This window comes from Vipera berus (genome assembly GCF_964194415.1).
Source record: "Vipera berus genome assembly, chromosome: 5".
Classification (NCBI taxonomy): domain Eukaryota; kingdom Metazoa; phylum Chordata; class Lepidosauria; order Squamata; family Viperidae; genus Vipera; species Vipera berus.
In genome coordinates, this window is record NC_138207.1 from 38,929,017 (window position 1) to 38,950,631 (window position 21,615).

A 21,615-nucleotide genomic window follows, 5' to 3' on the forward strand; every position below is an offset into this window, starting at 1 on the left:
ATGATATTCAAGAGTTTTTTCCACATATGCATAGAATTGCATCATTTGGGAGGAAATAAATATTGTTTACATTATTTTCTACATAATCTGAAATATGTGGTCTTGCAGACATCAGATAATTCCTTAAATATGTAAAAGAAAAACATTAAAGATATTTTTTTATTTTTGTTCAAGCCGGGAAAAGCTGATCGAGTTCTATGAGTGCTGCTAAATACAAGTTTTATATATATTTTTAAAAGGCTTCTAACCTACGGCTGGAAAGTATACTTACTCCACAAAAAGTTCGGAATGGTAGCATTTAAGTCAGCATCTGATCCCCAATACTTGGCAGTAGCTATAGACGTGTTTGTCTTTTTCAGTTCTGTTGTTTTTCTTGGCTAGGTTACTATTTGCTATCTGTCCTTCACCTTGGCAAATAAAGCTCTGTGACAAAAGGAAGTAATACTTCGTTAATTGTTGGAATATGTCTCATTTTATCAGCCCCTTTTTTTTTAGTAAAGGCACAAGACAGCTATGGTGATAGTATTAGGCTAATTAAGAAGAGACTCCCCATCCTCATAAGCTACTGACAATTTAGGAAAAACCAGAAAAGGAAATTTTAAAAGGAGAAAGACTTTATTAAGAGAATTCAGTGTTTGCATGTTCTGAACTATTTGAGTTTGGCTCCCTTCTGGATTTATCCATTCATGCTTAGATACCACTAAGCTGTTTTTGAAAGCAGCACGCGTGGATTAATGTTCTTAAAATGTTTGTTCTATATATGTAGTATGTCACTGAATAGAACAAGTTCATTCCTGGCATGTTTCTACAGCAAAGTCAGAACAAGGCTATGAAATGCCTTTTAACATTTGGTACTAAGACATCATGAATAAAGTGGGAATAATATGAGATTTCCAGAAACAGTTTATTTATACAGTGCTGTAAAATGCATCACTACGGTAAGTAAAACTCTGGCATGGGCTGGCATAAAAATAAAACTTCCATTAAGTTAACAGTCTCAGTGCAGTCTTGGATAGATTTTTCTCTGTTCTTATGTACAAAGAATAATCTATCCTGTATAAAAAAACTGGTCCTAAGAACAGTAGTAAGGGATTTTCTAAGGTTTCAGGGATGTGCAAAAATGGACGTGGTAAAGTTCTCCGAAACTCTATTCCAAATCTGAGTTTTGCACATTCTTAGAAGAAACCTCTTCCCTATTAATATAGGTCTTTCCTACTTTCTGATACATGTTGCATAATACTTTTGCAAATTGTTCCCATCTGTCTCAAGGAATTATTAACCTATGTATATAGAATTCTTATAACTTATTACCTGAAGACCAATTTCAAGCTGTACAAAATATTGAAATAAATTGTTAAAATATGAAAATATTAGTTTTGTGTATTGTGTTTTTTAGCTGAGTACATGAATAGAGCAAGTCCATGATGTTTGGTATATTATGTATTTATCCAATTTTTATCCTGCCATTTTTACTTTAAAAGTAACTCAAGGCAGTGCGTACCTAACAGCAATAGCTGTTAGACTTATGTACCGCTTCACAGTGCTTTACAGCCCTCTTTAAGCGGTTTATAGAGTCAGCATATTACCCCCAACAATCTGGATCCTCATTTTACCGATTTCTGAAGGATGGAAGGCTGAGTTTACATTAGTTAAGTTCATCACTGTCTTGCAAAATTTAGCTTAATATTGACCAATCAAAGCAAAGCTTAGGATTAAATTCAAAACCATAATTATTCTAGTGCTGTGTCCCCCCCCCTTGCTCCCTGACAGTTGTAAATATGAGGAATGGTGGATTGCCACTTAACTGAATGGTCACTAAGCAAATGGTTGTAAGTTATGGACTATCTGCATCTGTTTTGCTTCAGAGATTAGCTAGACCAGGGGTGTCAAACTGCCGGCCCATGGGCCGGATGTGTCACGCAGAAGCTGCGCCCACCCCAGCTCTGGCAAGGGGAAAAAAGTCACAAAATGTCATGTGACGCAGTGAGTTTGACACCCCCGAGACGCTTGCTAAAGTTGTATAAGCAGATGCATTCATGAATTCTTAGTTATTACTGACACTGATTTCATAGGTTGTCCTGCCCACTTATGCTTTTGATCTGTTTCATAAGACCCACAAAACTGGCTACCCTAAAAATTGTTCATGCATGATTTGATAAAGGTATAGTTAATCTTTTCAGTCTGGAAACTACAACATCCTCCTTTGTGCCAACCCTTAGAGGAATGGGAGTTGACACTGCTATCAATGAAATAGGTGGTATTGAAAATTTCAGACTTTTTTTTATGATGAGGTTGGGTTTGTTTTTTGGGGGGAAGGGTATTTTAAAGAATTTTATGATAGCTTTAAGTCTGCATTGCTTAAGGCACTTATTTTGTCTGAAACTCATGGCCATTTTCTGGAGATACAGCCTGTGCTGGGAGGCATGGATTGCCCAATCTGATATCAAATAATATTGTTTCATTAGTGAAAATAAATGACAGTAAATGTAATTCACTTGGGAACTGTTCTGTTTTCAGAATACCTGCAAATATTCCAAATATAATAAAACATATTTAATGTTACAAAAGTAACATTCTTCTGTTGATGGTACAAGTTAGAAAAATACTTTAAAAAGTAAGCGCAGAATTCTAGTTGGCAGAGTTAGTGGTGGACATATCAGCTTACTGGAATGCCTGCTTACTCTATGCTAAGCTTGTTGGAAAATAAATTTAGCAATGATCTTTCAAAGAAAACTGAATAGGCTATTTCTGAAGCTTTTGAATCAGAGAAAGTAGCAATAAAAAGATAAAAACTAGCAATTGAACAAGATTTTGGATGGGGAGAAACAGGCTTCGTCTCAATCCTGCCAAAACTGAGTGGCTGTGCATACCGGCATCTCGGGTTAACCAGGTTGTTCCATCACTAATGATGGGGGGTGAGGTGTTACCCCCCCCCGTCGATAGGGCTCGCAACTTGGGCATCCTCTTGGATTCACAGCTCAATTTCGAAGACCATATAGGAGCCGTGACCAGGGGGGCTTTTGCCCAGCTTTGTCTGGTGCGCCAGTTGCGGCCCTATCTGGACCGAGATGCCCTACGCACAGTCACTCATGCGCTCGTGACCTCCCGGCTAGTAGTCTACTACTGCAACGCTCTCTACATGGGGCTGCCCTTGAGGACCACGCGGAGGCTTCAACTGGTGCAGAATGCAGCCGCGCGAGTTGTTATGGGAGTTTCCCGATACTCCCGTGTAACACCTCTTCGTGAGCTGCATTGGCTTCCAGTTGCCCTCCGGGTGAGATTCAAGGTGCTGGTAATGACCTATAAAGCTCTAAATGGCTTGGGTCCGGATTATCTAAGGGAACACCTGCTGCCGGCATCAACTTCCCATCGTCCTGTGCGCTCCCACAGGGAGGGCCTTCTCAGGGTGCCGGCGGTTAAGGAGTGCCGGCGGGTGATCCCCAGGGGGAGGGCATTCTCTGTGGGCGCGCCTGCCCTTTGGAATGATTTACCGGTGGAACTTCGGACCGCCCCCGATCTGCGTTCATTTCGCCGGGACCTGAAAACCTGGTTTTTTTATCTATCAGGCCTGGACTGAAGGGGTTTTAGCTTTTAATATTGTTTTAATTGTTGGGCTTAAGTAATTTAATCTATTTTAATTTATACTATTTTTATATTGTATTTTATGCTGCCCTGTAAACCGCCCTGAGTCCTTCGAGAATAGGGCGGTATAAAAATTTAATTAAATAAATAAATAAATAAAATTGTGATCGTTTGTATGTTGCTAGGAGAATAATTGTTTTTAACATCTCTTTACACTCAAATTGCTTTTTTTCTGTTCTGAATTCTGTGAAGAAGTCCTCTTAAATTTCTAACAGCAGGGGACAGCAGTATATCACACTAAAGCCAGCATAAGTCACAAATATAGAACAATATATTGTAAGTACAGTAAGCAAACGCTTTCAGATATGTGGGAAGTGGCATCTTTTAGCAATTTTTAATGGAGAAATAGTTAAAACTAAGCTTATGCCAAATGTACTTGATTATTATCAATTTTGAAATATAATGGCTAAGGTTCTGCACTCTTCCAAAATGATTCAGAAGTGCTTCAGACTTTACAGAAAAAAAAGCATGGCACCTTTTCAGTAGTATATATGTAGTTTAGGATTAAACTATGGAATCCTTGATGCTCTCTGAACTTGGTTGCTTGCTTTCAGACATTTCATTATCCAACTAGATAATATCAGTGCTAGAAAGGTGGGATTTGCTCTCTGTATACATGCAGGAGCTTACTGTATGCAGTATATATAGTCTCATATAGTATACAGTATATACATAGCTTACAATAGCAGTCAAGTCACAATGAAAACTTAATCTTACAACTCATGGACAGACTCAACCGTAGACCAAACTCAATCCCCCAAAGCTATGGAATTCTTGGAAACTTGGCATTCAGATAAATAACCTATCAATATGCAGAGATTAAACCATGCTTATACACCATTCAAAACAGACAATAAAAAAGCTAAGAACAAAACAAAAAGACCACAAAAAATTCTCTCCAGCAGCCAGCAATTGGAGGCCAGTTGGGAAGGTAGCAGAAGGTGATAATGTGACCCCGGGAGATTGCAACCATCAAAAATATATGCTGGTTGCCAAGCACTCATATTTTGAATATGTCACTCTAGGGATGCTACAAGAGTTCTAAGTACGAGAATGTCATAAGTTTTTTTACTTTTTTTAAAAAAAAATACAATATCAGACCAAAATAAATGTCATTAAATAAAATATTCCATTAATACTTTAATTAACAAATATAATCTGCTTCCAGAAGGACTTAACCAGTACCTAAAGGTCCTCTGGAAAAATACAGTCTTCACAATCCTCCAGAAGGCAATCACCACCGGAGCCACCCTAGCTTCTAAAGGGAGAGTGTTCCTAAGTAAAGTAGCCATGATTGAAAAATAAGCCTTTTCTGGCTCCCATCTCCCATCATGGGAAATAACTTGGTTTTTGGGGGGAGGATGAATAACAAACAGCTTCTCCCAAAAGAATGTAGCACATTATTTAATGTTTCAGTGAGAAAGGCAAAGGGAAGAGAAAGTGAAGGGAAAATGGGGGAACTTTTTAATAAGTGATCCAGTGTTCAGCTATAGAAGTAGGCAGAAACTTAAAGACTCTTGCCCCACAAAGAAAAACTTGGGGACTTACTGCCACAGGAAAGAGGGAAAATATACTAGGTGGAGAATCTATATCATACACGCCATTCAAACACATTTACACTAAGGAGCATTGCACAATTTCCACCTTATTTGGGAATGAAGGATAACCATTCTGAACTGAAGAGAGAAGGGTGCTGGGAGGGAATCAGCTACTCTCTGCAGCTTATGCATAGAGTTCTTGTCCTCGAAGATCAGTGTTGGATCCTTCACCATTTAGAAGAAACAGAAGATTCCTACCTACAGTATAACTGTTTTTTCAGTGCTGTTTGTACTGAGCATCACTACCAAATAAAAATCAAATTTGTTGTGTATCATATCAACAAATTGCATGCCTCCTTCCTAGAAATACCACACTGAGAAAGGATTGTAGAAGATTGAAAGGTAAAATGTATGTTAGGGATTATATATTTCAGTAGGTATATTTAAGTATTCTTTCAAATTTCTGATTAATCTATGCCCACATCTGCCCAATTTCATTTTTTAAATTTGCTTTGACGGTATTTAGAAAATACAGTAATATGAAAATATTAGTATGTAAATGTGGAGGCCACTGAAACTTCACTATTGTAACATTTGGGAAAGATAGTTATCAGTTCTCAGAGTAATTCATTAATACTTAGATACATATCTAGAAATTTATATGCTCTGACTACTGCCTACATTTTGAAAACCAGAGAATGACAGTTACAAATATTGGGGTTCTGATGGTGTAAGAGATTACCAGGCTGAGCCCGAGGGAAGGGTCAAACATATTATCAGTTTTGAGGCCCTTTGCACCCACAAGAGATTTAAGTTCAGCCCGCCTTAAATTCCATTGATTTTTATCACAGTCAATTTGCTTTGACCATTAGTAATTCAGATTCTTGTAAAGAGCTTAAGCCTGCAATAAACCTTCATACAGGTAGTGTTCGACTTACAACCGTTCATTTAGTGAACGTTCAAAATTACAATGGCACTGAAAAAGTGACCTATGACTGTTTTTCACATTTACGACCATTGCAGCATCCCCATGGTCACATGATCAAAATTCAGATGCTTGACAAACGGTTTATATTTATGATGGTTTGTCCTGGGGTCATGTGATCAGGTTTTGTGACCTTCTGACAAACTAAGTCAATGGGGAATTTAGATTCACTTAACAACCGTGTTACTAATTTAGCAAATGCAATGATTCACTTAACAACCGTGGCAAGAAAAGTTGTAAAACAGGGCAAAACTCACTTAACAAATGTTTCACTTAGCAACATAAATTTGGGGCTCAATTGTAGCTGTAACTTGACGACTACCTGTATTCATTTGAACTGCTTGGACTTCCTGATTTCCTGCCCTTGACAGAAGGATTTTAAGAGAGGAAATCTTTTATCTTTCCCCTTTTTCTGAAGGGAGAAAAGGAGGGAAATCATACTGCAAAATTTAATAGGGTGCAAATGGGATGAATGTAATCCATGGGCTGCCCTTTCGCGTTTTCCTGAACTGTAATTTAATATTGTGATCAGAATTTAAATTTAAACAGCCCTAAATAAGCAGTTCTGGACCTTTTTATGATTAATGTAATACATATAATGGAAAACTCCATATTTCCTCAAGTTTCTCTATTTTTGTTTTAAACTTCCTGTTTTAATTGTTTTTGAAACAATTTTCAACTGCTCTTTTCACTAGAAAATTTAAGAGGAACAAAACTGTTGCAGCAAATGTCAGTAATCGTCTTTACATTAAGGTTAATTTAAAATTGTTATCTCAGATCAGTGTTTTCTCCAGGATATACTTATTTGATTAGAAATCTCATTAACAATAAAAAGTTAGGTAATTGATGGAAATTAAACCAAAATTTGTGGTAATTAGGCGAATGTGTTAAGGAGAATGTGGCTGGCTGGAATCTGAAGAACAGTATTCTTTGACCCCTCTTTCAAAGAGGCCATCTATGTCAAAATTGAACAGCCCCCTGTCAACAGAGGGGGAGGGATCCGACATCATCTATCATCATCTATTCTCTAGCTCCAGTTTGCAACACAGTCAGTTCAACAGTTCCAGGAAGGCTCCACACCCATTTGCACTACTCAGGTGACCCTTAAGACAAAGATAAGCCTCCAGGTAGCTTTAATGACTTGCTAAAAGAATGCAAATGAATAGTTGTCTGCAGGCATATAAAGCTTTCCGTTTCCCACCATCCAGCCAGAACTGAGGAAGCTTTTTGAATGAGAAGCAAAACATCTTAAAAAAAATAAAATCCAGTTGCTTCGTGAAAAAGCATCTTTGGGATAACTTTGATCTGGATGATTGAGAATCTCCATAGACATACTAGTTCTCTTTAAACGTACCACATGAATTTCAAGACTTGCAGTGCTTAGGTGAGTGATATTCAGGAAATTATGTTGCATAATAATCTTGGGCTTCTAATTGCCAAATTTCCAATAGCATGAACTGGTAGGAGTTTAATGAAGTTGGTAGTCAAACACTTTTGAAAGGTAATATCTGGCTGATGTTGACTGAGAAGTATTAGGGTTCACCCAGTGGTTAACAATTAAAAACTGTTGTAATTGGAAAAACCAGCAGATGCAGCACTTTAAAATATATTTTTGGTGGGAAAATATTTAAAAATCTGTTTGTATGATTCTCAACAGAAATTCTAAACTTCACTTGGTCCAAAATGTACGATAGTGGCACACTCAGTTTTGCACACACTGAGGCTTGCCCAGGTTACACCACTTTTGCATGAGTTGCACTGGTTTCCAATATGCTTATGAGTGCAATCAAGGTGCTGTTATAACTTCTGAAGCCTTGCATGCCATAGGGCCAGCTTACTTGTTGGACCACTATCTCCAAGGTTCTCTGCCAATCTCACCCAATCTGACAGAGCAAATTTGTTTGATAACTATGTAATCTTGTGGGACTGAAGAATCACAATGCTTGTTCTATGGAACAACATAAACATACACACACACCTCTGCAAAATTCTGAAGCCTCCTGATCTTCTGCAAAGCTGTGAAGACCTGGTTTGTCTCCCCCACTTTCCGAGGGTGGGCCCAGGATGGTAGTTGAGCTTAATATTGATGTGGTTTGTTATATGGTGCCTTGGTTAATGTATTTTTAAAATTTTGGCTGTCTGTTTGGTTTATAGAGGTTTTATTATATTGGATCATTGTCAGCTGTCCAGAGTTTGTATGCAAGAGAGCTGTGTGGGGAAGCATATTAATTTTTTAAATAAAATAAAATCAATAAAATCAGTGTGACTCAGGAAATAATATTTTGATAAAATTAGTTTTCATAAAAACAATAATTTTTATAGTTCTGGCATTATAAAAAAAATCAATATCTTAATTCATTTTATTTGGTTTTAATTACTATATTATGCTATCCAGTTATTTTGGTGTCTAAATCACAATTTATGGTTTAATATGATTGTGTAGCTAATTGAGCAAATTGTAGCTTAATTCAGCATGCAAATGTAGCCATTGAAAAATAAGGAATGATTTATGGGCTGGCTTAGAGAAAGAGACAAACAGATACATATAGCTATTACATTGCTGGATGGCATTATAATTATAAGTAGTTCATTTTGTGCTAAAGTATCACAATCTCCAGAAAATATCATCTAATAGGTTTCTTGGAACTGTAGCAAAATTTTGCCCTCATATTTTCCAGAAATTGATTCCGAACCAAATAGAAATAGCAGTGCCTTACGGTCAATTATAAAATGTACTAGATGTTATTTCCCATCAGTTAATTATCACAGATGTATTATTCATATGAGCCTTCTACTAAGACTAGAGTATTCTGGCCTTCTTGAACTTGACTGCCTTTTTTGCGTTCTCCAGAATTTTGTGCTAATCATTCCCAGCCAGCATAGTTATCTCAGCTGGAAGATGACAAGTACCTTAATCCAATTTATCTGACAAGTAATTGATGCATCTGTAGGCTGATATATCTAATGGGAATTGTAGTTGACATACTTGAAGTACATATTTGTAATCTAACATAGCTTTAGTTTGCAGAAAGTGATAGCAATCCTATAGTGCGAAACTAGAAATAGTCAATAACATTACTTCTTAATATTAATTTATTAATCTTTAGGTCGTACCAGGAATCTTCATTGCTGTTGAGATTTGAAAAACCCTGAGCTCTGATGTGACTAGAATCAGTGAAAATTCAAGTAATAGCTTTAAAGTTACCCCTTACAATTTCCTTCCTTTCATTTCCCTTCTTCTTAGTTCCTTCTCATTTTCAAGTGACTTGCATACGCACAAACTTTTCATGTGCAACTGCTGAGCTTGGGTGGGGGAGGTTGAGTGAAGCAAATTGCAACTTGCTTTGGGATCCATGTGACTGTAGTTTCCGTTAGTTCCTTCCGCAAAATCTATATTAATCTGATCTTAAGTGACTGCAAACAGCTAATTGTATTATCATTATCTTTTTCAGAAATACTGTGAGGTAACAAGACAAGTGTTGGTACAGAATGAACCTCCCAGAGTTGAATACGTTGCTCCAAACGGTGAGTTAATCCTGCATAATTTATCTTAACTTTTCACTTTACACAGGGCTTTCCAATAACAACTAAAAACAATGTGCTACATTATGATACATTCTAAAGTATTGATCTATACTATCATTTGCAGTCAGAAAAAAATTCCATGATTGTGATAATTTAACACATTTCCCTAGAGTTCCCTAATTCATTCCTAATATCTACCCTACAAATTGTGTATTCTATTTCATGATAAGTTTGCATTTACTAAGAATAATATATGGATCCCTGAATTGTTCTTGAGAATTGAGAAAGTCAGATTTATTCTAAAGTGGGATCTTCACTGAGTAATTTACAAGAATCAAATGTAGAAGAATTAATTGAGGAAGACAAGACACATGGCAGTTAAAGTCTAAAGTAAAAACCTTGGGCCAGTCACTTACTTTCAGCCCAACCTATCTCATGATGTCATTGGGTGGAAAAACAGAAAGAGGAAGCACAACGACATTACATTGAACCCCTAAATGAAGGATGAGAATATATATAATTCAAACAAACAAATACAATGGCCAAGAATAAAAGCATCAAACAGTCAGGATGGGAGTTTACTTAGCTGGCCATTAACAGAAAGGAAAAACCCACCAGCCTAGAAAAACCACATATGGAGGCTGGTTCAGTTGGTAGCATCTTGTGAAGAGGCAGGTGTCATGCTAATAAATTGATGATCTATAATTGATCATGCACTTTGCAGAAGTTATTTTGTGAATGGAAAGGGCTTTTAAGGAGTCTTTTTATGAAAGAACCACCACATGTTCTCAACATTTCAGTGTTCTGTAGCTGAAAAAGATAGGAGATCCTCAGCTTATTGCAAACCAGGCCATCATGTCACGTCCAACAAATCGTGGTTGTGAAAACCTTAATTTAATATCAAGTATGATTGCAGTGAGTTCCTTCACCCCATTTGAATAGTCCCATAAATAACTTGATTCAAATGTTCAATGTGACCTGATTGTTCTCTTATCATTTTCCCTCTTTATGACTAAAAAAAGAAATAGGGGACTTTTAAGAAATGACAGAGGAAAAATTGTTAATTTCCCCCCGGGCCTCCTCCAGGAAACAAAGCTCTGTCTCTACAGACATATTTCAGTGAAAGGAACAAATTTAATCTTATTATAAATCTCACCGATATTTTGGCTAAAAATGTCATGCAGAGGTAGATTTTTTCAGTTATTACTCTAAGTGTATTCCCCACATTTACTGTCAGCAAAAAGATTTTACAAATCTGTTTCATCAGAAGTGACAATAACATAAAATAAGCAAGTCCAGATAGTCCTCATCTTACAACAGCAATTGAGCCCAAAATTTCGCAGTTGTTAAGTGAGTTTTGCCCCATTTTACAACCTTTTTTGCCACAATTGTTAAGTGAATCACTGCAGTTGTTAAGTTAGTAACGCAGCTGTTAAGTGAATCTGGCTTCCCCATTGACATCTCTTGTCAGAAGATATCAAAAGGTGATCACATGATCCTGGGACACTGCAGCCATCATAAATACATGCCAACTGCCAAGCGTCTGAATTTTAATCACGTGACCATGGGGATGCTACAATGGTTGTAAGTGTGAAAAATGGTCATAAGCCACTTTTTTCAGTGCCATTGTAACTTCTAACAGCCACTGAATGAATGGTTGTAAGTTGAGAACTGCCTGTATGTAGACCAGCCATCCAAATATATATAAACTTCAACACCCAGGAACATGAGCAATGGTGACAGTGGCTACAGAGTTGTGGATGTTAAAGTACACCCATAAGGACATTGCCTATATTAGGGGAGGCTTATGTAGATCAATACTGAAAAGGAGAGTCTTTTTCAAACCTCCCTTAATTCTTAAAACCCATAAGAGAGCTAGTCTGATGTAGTGGTTAAGGTGCTGGATTAGAAACCAGGAGACTGCAAATTCTAAGGCACAGAAATTACTGTGGTTGAGTGATTTGGGGCAGCCACTGTGTCTTAGTCCAGACTACCTCACTGGGTTGCTTTTGTGGGGAAAATAGGAGGAGGGAGCATCATGTATGCCACCTTCAGTTCTACAAAAAAGATGGGTTATAAATCAAATAAATGAATAGGTCCTCACATTTTATATTAAATATCTTACATGTGTACCCCAAATGTGAATTCAATCCAAAGCAGAATTTTAGGGGTGTCTATGGGAGCTGGCATGTATTTTGCAAAGAAAAAAATATTCACAATGAAAACCTAGGAAATATTTGTAAGGAAACAGGTATGAACATGAATACTCCTTTTGCTTGAATAACAAAATTTGGAAATGATGCTTTCTAGTGGGCAACCTAATTCTATAAATAAGAAAAGACAATCCAAATCTCCTAATTTTATTTTATTATTTTAATTTTTCTCTCTTTGCAGGAGTCCTGTTGAAATGGCATTAATTGCTGTGATTATCTCCATATGCATAGCTTTTCTGGATACAGGATGGGCAACAAAACCCACAAGCTATCATAGTATTTGCAAACTGGTGAGTCTTCTGAAAACGTGAAATAACTTTGGGATTTCTTGAAAAAAAAATGGGAAGAGGAGAAATCATTTATTTAAATGGTAGTGGCTGCAGCAGCATATTAGTTCCAAGAGTTTGATTTAAATGCCAACAAGAATCCAAAAATTACCCTAACATCAACTGTTTTATTTATCTTTTCATTTTGTAGATGTTCTTTAAAAGTACAATTAGTTTCTTTATGAATTTGAATTTTATATTTTAGGGTAGGGCACAGAAAGGGGAAAGATGATTTAAGGTAGGGATAGAGAGTCTGTCACGCTCTGGCTGTTGTTTATTTCAACAAAATCTGAAAGGCATCTGATTCCCTATTTCTTTTAGATACATAGATCCATCATTATCTATGGAGATTCTCAGTCATCCCCGTCATGCTTGTCCCAAAGGTGGTTTTTCAAAAGACAACTGGACTTTGTTTGTTTTTTCTTGAAGACATTTCACTTCTCATCCAAGAAGCTTCTCCAGTTCTGACTGAATGGTAGAGAATGGAAGGATTTTTGTAACTGATTTATACAACTTAAGAGGCTTCTTGGATGAGAGGCGAAATGTCTTTGAGGAAAAACGAAGTCCAGTTGCCTTTTGAAAAAACACCTTTGGGAAAGTATTGTATTTTCCTCCACATCCTAGTCCAATATAGAAGCAGCTGCTCCTCCTGCTTTCTTATAATGGAATGTGTTTCCAAAACTATATTTTAATCTGACATTTCTTTAAAAAATGTAATGTATGTGTTCATATTATAATGCAGGGGTAGGTTAATATAACGTACTACTTGGGTCCCTGATCCACCCCAGTTTAGCCAACTCTCATAAGTAGAGACTCATCAGTTAATGTGGATGGGGCCAATCAGTCAATGCCCACATTCTTTTTCCTGTTCCTATAACTTACCTATTACTGGTGGGATGGTTACATGTACTATAAAGAGTCCCAATATGCTCAACTAAGGTTTGGATGGCAAAGGATGAAAATATAATACCACTGTATGCACAAAAGGAGAATCTACGACTGAATAGTTTCCAGTCACTTTCCCATGATAATTATGCTACTGGAAAATGGAATTAAACAATGTCTGCAAAGTCATTGATTTCTATCGTAGAAGAGTCCCAGGTGGGAAAAGTTTGAAAAACACCAAAGTAAAATGAATTCTGGTCACATTTATTAGCAGTTTTCCTTGAGTTACTGTGCTATAGACGTTGATATGTGAAAAAAATCACAAATCATGATTACTTGCATAAGCATGCAGTGTCAAGATTTTATAGTTAAGGCATAGAAGATACATGCACAACACATGCATACATACAAACACACAAACACACGCACACTATCATTCTTATCAAATCAGCCATGCTCTATATTGAACATTATCTCCCCAAATCAACATTTGATTTCATTTGCTATAGTAGTATCACACAGAGCATTTTCATATGGTTATTTGATGATTCCTGGGGCTACTTATGATATGTAATAACAAATGCATATTTACAACTATTATATTTATCCTCTAAATAAAACCACCACAGTTCCTCTTGGACATGCACACATATACAGAGGCACAACTGAAAGCTCATATATACAAGGATTCAGTTCCAGATGAATCCAGGCAGAAAACACAAAATGTGTAGCACCTCATTATATACAATTATTTGAAGTTACAGTGTTGCCATGCAGCAAAATTTGTTCCATCTTAGTACTTTTCTTATACTTCCTGTTACTTTTCCTCTTGACCACTATCACCTCATCCAGCTCATATATAAACTATATTTGTCCTGAAAGAATCATAGAATTATGGAACTGGAAAAGATCACAAAATTTATCTAGTCCAACAATAGGCAATGTTCTGGAAAATCAATCAAACCATGCCTTGAAGGTGCATGTGGACACACTTTTCTATAGTGGAATCAGTACAAAAATGTCACATGGAACATAATACTAATAAAAATAAGGTTATTCAGATAGTTCTTGTTTAGCAATCATAACTGGGACCAACAACTCAATTGTTAGGTGAAGCAGTCTCTAAGTGAAACTGACTGTGCTTATAATTTTATTTCAGCTTTCCTTTACTTTTCAGACTTGTAAAGATTGTAAATGAGAGGACTGGTTTCAAAGTGATTTTTTCATCACCACTGTAACCAAGAATGATCATTGTAGAAGGCAGACTGACTATAGTAGCAAAAGGCCAGGAAGGCAAATATATATAATATTTTATGAAAGTAACTCAAGATGGGCAAACATAGTTAATACACCCTTTTCTTTTCCCAACAATAAGTAACTTGTGAGATAGGTTGGGCTAAGACCCATGGCTAAGTCACCCATTTGGTTTTCATATTTAAGGCTGTACTAGAACTCAGTCTCCTGGTTTCCATTTGAGTGCCTTAACCCTAGACCAAACTGGCTCTCTAATATAATAATAATAATAATATCAATAATAATAATAAAGTAATGTCTCCACATTGTTCAAGGTTGCTTGGCTTTTAAAATATAGTTTACAGTTTACAATAAGTTATAATATGGCAGGCTTTTTTCAGCATGATACCCAGATACCCTGCAACTGCCAGATTTCCCAGCCTTTACCTTCAAAATTCTGAAAGTTGTGTTCTCAACATATGTAGATGATACCATGTTCAATAAGATTTTTCCATGGTACTTTATCATAGATATAAAAATGCTTTATTTTTTTAGAATCTTAAGCTCAATTTATGCTTAGTTATGTTTGACATACATGATAATTATAGTGAGGTTGCATTATTAGTATTATATTTAATTAATTGAATAAGTCTAACTATTACTATAAGAATCATAAGTCACATTACATAGGTTCATTACATTAAGTTACTTATAAATAGTAATAAAGGCAGGATAAAAATCTAATAAATAATTAAGGATTATTTGCTCTATGTAGGGACTCAACAGATGAAATCAAATTAAATATATTTTCCTCTAAATTTAATTCTACTTAAATATGTTTATGGCATTGTAGTATGATATAATATAACATATCTTTAGTATCTGACCTCAACATTTCCTATATGTTTCTTGCTACAGAAAAAGAGAAGTGCAGATTGCAATGGGAGGAGGCTGAGTTCTGTCCTAGAAGACTTGCCTGCTGGGATAGAGGAACTCTTCCTGGATGCCAATGTTATACAAACTCTTTCAAATGGATCTTTCACACAGTATCATGTCCTACAGAACCTCAGTCTGCGTGCAAATGGGTTGGAACTCATTGAACCAGGGGCATTTCTTGGCATTAGGAATCTTAGTCTGCTAACTGTGTCAAACAATTTTCTCTCTCTCAGTTATTCTGTAACAGCATCTGCTTTATGGACTTTGACTTATTTGAAGAAACTGGACCTCTCTGGAAACCAGCTTACTGAGCTTATGATGGGTAGACTGATCCAGCATTTGTCTTCTCTAGAATTCTTGTCTTTAGCAAGGAATGCCATCATGAGGTTAGATGATTCTCACTTCAGAAATTTGCCCAATCTGCAATATCTGGATGTACAGCAGAACTATATCTTTGAAATTGAGACGGAGGCATTTGAAAACATGCCAGCTCTGCAACAGCTTAACCTGGCCTACAACAACATACCTTGCATTGTGCAGTTCGATCTGGTCCAACTTCGGGTGTTAAATGTTAGCAACAATCACATTGAATGGTTCTTGTCTGCAGAGAATAATGCTTCTTTTGAACTGGAAACACTAGATCTTTCCTACAACCAGCTTCTGTTCTTCCCACTGCTGCCCAAGTTAAATAAATTGCAAACTTTGCTGCTGACACACAACCAAATGAATTTCTATGACAATTTTTTCAATAATTCAAACAGCTCAGTTCAGTTACTATTCCTAGATGGCAATATCATTAACATCACCAACCAAGAACTTTGGAAAGAAAACAATCATGGCAATCTCTCTTCCTTAACATTTCTGGATATGAGCTGGAATGAGTTCTCTTATTTTCCAGACCACTTTTTTGAGGGGTTAATTTCTCTTCTTTATCTGAACCTCAGTCACAACTGCTTAAAGACGCTGAACATAGAGGACAGAAAAATGCTAAATACTCTCATTGACTTGGATCTCAGCCACAACCTGCTTTCAAAGCTACAGATGAATTTGGATTCTGAAGGCAGCTTAACCAACCTCAGAGAGTTTAATCTTAGCACCAACAATTTACATGGCTTGCCACATCAATTCTTTATCTATGTAACAAAAATCACTACAATTGACATCAGTAAAAACCCAATCCAAATGTGTTATCCATATAGTGCTACGAGCCCTGATTGTGTAGCTTTTACTTATGCTAATTCCTTAAGGAACCTTGTATTGTCTAGCTGTAACCTAAGCATGTTGCCCTGCCATTTCTTTAAGGGGACTTCCCTCACATCTTTAGATCTTTCTAATAATCCTAGGTTGCTTATTAGTGGCTTGGGAACTCTGAAAGATATCACTCCATCCATTCAGATACTCTGTCTTAGGAATACTGGCCTCTCTGCTGCAGGCACAAAGATGGACTTTTCTGCATTTCAGAAACTGATAAATTTGGATCTGTCTGGAAACAGTTTGGCATATTTTCCAGAATCCTTAATAAACCTTAAACTTTATACTCTAGATCTCAGGATGAATTTCTTCCATACCCTACCTCAATACTTCATGGAAAAGCAACTTGGAAAGAGTTTGCGTGTGATCTACCTCAGTGAGAATCCTTATGATTGCTGCAAAATGGGTTGGTGGGATACTCTGCAAAGCCATGAAACCATACGTATTGGAGACATTACTGATGTCACTTGTAATTACTCATCCAGGTTCATCAGTGCAACAGATATACCTGAATCAATTCATCATGATTGTAGGTGGATAACAGCTAACATGGCTTTGTTGTATTTGGTGCTTATTCTTCCTACCTGTTTGACCCTGCTGTTTACTTTTATCATCATCTTCTTAATTTTCAGGGAAAAAATTCTTCAGTTACTAAAGAGGAGGCATGAGAAACCCAGCCCATACTGAAATTTGGTGGCAGAAAGAAGCAATCTAATCTGAGAGCACCCAATAATGGGTTTAGAAGGTTACATTTGCAGTCACAGATTTAATTCTAACAAGCCATAACTTATAGTAATGATTTGCATGTCTAAATATGACCAAATTTTATATCCAAACACGTAAGTGGCAGACAGCAAAAACTATACTTGTAGTATGGGTTAAATTAATAATAGGAAGAAAAGTCTTTATGGTTAAAAGAAATGTTTATAAGAGATTCATATTGCGAATAAGCCATGACATTTGAATAAATCCAACTCTACAGCTTCTTGGGCAAATTTGGAACTTTGTCTATAAAATACTCTAATCTTCTTCAGATGTTGTGGTCAAGTTTTATTCTTTGGTTGTTTATAAATTTATAAATAAATTTTTGAAAAATTATCGCTATCTTCAGTGTTTTGATTAGACAATATTTTTTTTCCTGAGAACGAGAAGATACTGTAGTTAAATGATTTTCCATCTCAAATTTAATCCCAATTCAAGAAATAAGTGTACAATCCTATTGTTGAATGATATATTAAGAAGATGTATCTGATAGCATAGCTCCTGAAGACATGTTGATGATACTCAGTTTTCTATCTCCATCCTAGATTGTCTGAATGATGCATGGAGGTTCTGTCTCAGTGCAAGGTGGATGTGGGGTGCCATAGACTTCTGTTATACCCAAGCAAGACTGTGTGGCTCAGGGGTTTTGCATCTCCTGATTACAGGGACCTTCCATTTGTGGTTCTGTGTTGCTCCAGACAGACCCAGTGCACAATCTGTGAATCCTGAATTCACAGCTCTTTATTGAAGAACAGGTGGCAGCTGTGGATAGCAGGGCCTTTGCCTTCAGGGTGTGAGTCAGATGTGCCTATTTTTGGATTGGAGAGCCCTGCTCATGGTCATTCATGCCCTCATGCCCTCAACCTATAACCATAACTGAGCCCAAAATTTCTGTTGCTAAGCTAAACAGTTGTTAAGTGAGTTCTGCCCTCTTTTATGATCTTTCCCACCACAGTTATTAAGTGAATCACTGCAATTGTTAAGTTAGTATCACGGTTGTTAATTGAATCCAGACTGAATTTGCTTGTTAGAAGGTCGCAAAAGATGTTCATGTGACCTCAGGACACTGCAACTGTCATAAATACATGCCAAAGGCCAAGTGTCCAAATTTTAATTATGTAACCGTGGGAATGCTACAATGGTCATAAGAGTGAAAAACAGTCACAAGTCACTTATTTCAGTGCCATTGTAACTTCAAACAATCACTAAGCGAATGGTTGTAAGTGAATGACTATCTATATGGCAATGTGCTCTAGCTGGAGTTGCCCTTGAAGATCATTAGGAAGCTTCAGCTGATGCAAAAAGTGGCAGTGTAGATAGTTAATGATGTCATTTATTCAGTGTGTGACATCACTACTCAGTGAGATCCATTGGCTCCTAAGTGTGATCCCAGGTGCATTTCAAGATACTATTAATCTTCTTTACATCCTTTCACGATTTAGTACCAGGCAACTTGTGGGACTGTCCCATCCCAATTGCTTCTACCCATTCCACCTGGTATGGCACAAGGAGCATGCTTTGGGTGCCTCAGCTAAGGAGTGTCAGCTGGGAGTGTTCAGAAAGAGAACATTTTCTATCCTGGCAAACATGTTTTGGAAAATACTGTAATTCCCTTTGAGATTAGGTTAGCCCCAACCCTGACTTTTACGAAGCTCTGAAACCTTGGTTTTGGGCCTTGATCTAGGACCCTGGGTTTACAACAGAGGCTGTCTCTTGACTTTGTTGATCATCATTTTGTGATGCTTGGCTGCTATGTGTTATGCATTTTATCTGTTTTATTGTCAGCTGCCTAGATTCATGTACGTGATTTAGAGGGCTATATAAATCAAATAAATATGACTGCAGCAACTGAACTGTAAAGTAGACAAGAAAAATATAACAGAACTGCTTATTTAATAAGGTTTGTTCCAGCTGAAAAATACAATAATCTATTTAGCCAAATGGATTCAGAATTCAGAACTTGAATTCTGACTGACAAAATAGCAATTTTCAAAGAAGTGTAAAGCCTGCCTTAAGAAGATTATCAAATTAAGAACAGATAGGTTTACAGTATACATACATGTTTTCCGTGAGACTTTTCCTATTGTGCCATAATGGCAGAGTTGGTATTGTGGCAAAGAATTAAACTGCCATTGTTTGAGGAAAGCAAATAAGCAGTTATTCAGTAAATATGGATCTATGTTTCCTTTTTGAGGCCTTCCTGTGGTAGAGGGTTGTTTGCCGGAAAACCACATGCTGAGTAAACCTCAACTCTTATTCTGATGAATACACATCCTGAAGATGCGTAGATGCATCTTAGTTTATCTTTTATTTCTGAAATAGAGAATCATGCTTCCCATTACTAAGATATAAGTCCTAGTACAAGGAAAAGAGAAAAATTTATGACGTTTTTTTCTTGACTTTACCCATTTCTTAGTAACTGTGAAATAATGCAACTGAAAAGTAATGATTTTTCTTCAGAAGAATAACCATACTTTGAACTACTTTTTTTTCTTGTAAAACAGATGTGCAAATTTTTTTTTACCACATACAAGATCTAGAAAGATTAACTGGCTGTCTTTGGTTTGAGTAAACTTCAGTTCTGAGTATTGAATCTGGCATTGCCTAACAAAAATCAGAAGGATGTCAGGGGAAAAAAGGGAATAAACTTTATCTTTTATCTAATCAAATATACCACTGAAAACCATATAATCTATAAGGCAAGTGATAAGAAATGATTTGTGAAGGAAGCTGCTGAATCATTTAGATGGAACCACTGCAGATAATTCTTTGCTTGCCCCTTGCTCTAACTTTATAGCTTATTGTGCTCTTAGTTATCAAGACTAATCTCCGCCTGAGATCTAATGGTTGCAGCTTCTTGGGATTTGGCTTGGAGATTATCTAAATGGTTAAAAACACTTTTGGTCCCTTCAACAAGATTCATTGTAGAGAAATGAAATTGTGCATTTGCTGGTATTAGTGGTACGGTTCTGCTTAGAATTAGCCTTGCATTTAATTCCTCATCTGAATTTCTCATTTTTTGCTTCCTTTTGCTGTACATTATGCATGTATGTTTGTAAGAGGGGTAAAATTTTGGAAACAAGTTATAGTTCTTTATGCTTGTCCACTGGAATGAGCTTTAACTGAGAGGAATGCACTGGAAGATTCACACCTACAGGCACTTTGGAAGGCCTTCAAGTCCTGGTTCTTCTTTTGACTAGAGTGACTGCAGCCTCTGAGTATGTGTTATGCTTTTTGTACCATCTTGTGCACCTTTGTCCTTATTGTTATATTTTTTCACCTGTATTTTTAATTCCTGTGTGAATTGCCCAGAATAGCTGGGAGATGGGTGGTGTTCAGATATAATAAATGAATGAATGTCAAAAGCCAGCACTATGGAGAAGATTATTACATAGCTAATGGTGTGATATGGCAATTGAGGAGTGGGATATTACAGAAATTATAAAGACATTTACCTAATGAGAATATCATAAAATCAAGAGTGGTGTGCAAAGAAGGACAAGTAGTATTACTATTATAATTAGTATTATACTTTTGCTAACCCAGTTAGCTTTTAAAGTCTTAGATTACTATTAATGGAAATTACTTATAGAAGCATGCTATGGTACAATTAATTCAATTAAATATATTCCATGAAATCTGTATAGCCTATTTTCAGCAGTGAGCAGAGGATATTTTACAAGAAACAATAGCTGTATTTAATGGAAGAGAACACAACTTAGATTTCAAATTCTTCATAATGCTGTACAAAAAACATAACGTTCACCACAATCATAATGACTTTGTGCACATTCACATATTTCGTACCCAGACCATTTGTGGTGAAAATGAGAATGAAGGCTTCTTATTGTACAAATGGGATGGGTTAATTTGCATTATCGCATTCAAATGAGTCTTGTGCATTAATGCCTAACACTATTAACACTTTATGTCCCTTACCTTTTGACACAGATCTTTAGTTTCAGGAACAGACTGTACTGCTACACAACTGTTCAAGTGTGATAACATTCACAAAATTAAACTTTTCCTTTTTGCATTTGGCTAACCTCAAAGGGCTGCTTCCAGTTTCCAGACCTCAACAGTTTTTTGTCTTCAGTGGCTTTTGTCTTCACTATTTAATGCTGTAGCTGCTTTTTACCACACTGTTACTTATGTTTCATGTACTGCATTTCTAGAATATCTGAGAATCCAGTAGTAAAGAAGAGAAACAAATAATAAATATTGTGGCTGGGCTTACACTCTGCATTACATCATAAATTGATTTGTTTGGATGCTGGCTTATTTTACCCAATCACTGTAGTTTGCAAATCATGTGCAGA

General features: G+C 36.5%; 1 protein-coding gene across 1 annotated transcript; it reads left to right on the forward strand.

Annotated features, from left to right (window-relative positions):
• The first annotated feature begins 9,541 nt into the window (after positions 1-9,541).
• On the forward strand, positions 9,542-17,616 carry NRROS (negative regulator of reactive oxygen species). The gene is made up of 3 exons (XM_081330128.1): positions 9,542-9,690; positions 12,085-12,193; positions 15,266-17,616. Exons 2-3 carry the CDS (start codon positions 12,098-12,100, stop codon positions 17,219-17,221), a joined length of 2,052 nt encoding a protein of 683 aa, XP_081186254.1. The 5' UTR covers positions 9,542-9,690; positions 12,085-12,097; the 3' UTR covers positions 17,222-17,616.
• The last annotated feature ends 3,999 nt before the right edge of the window (positions 17,617-21,615 follow it).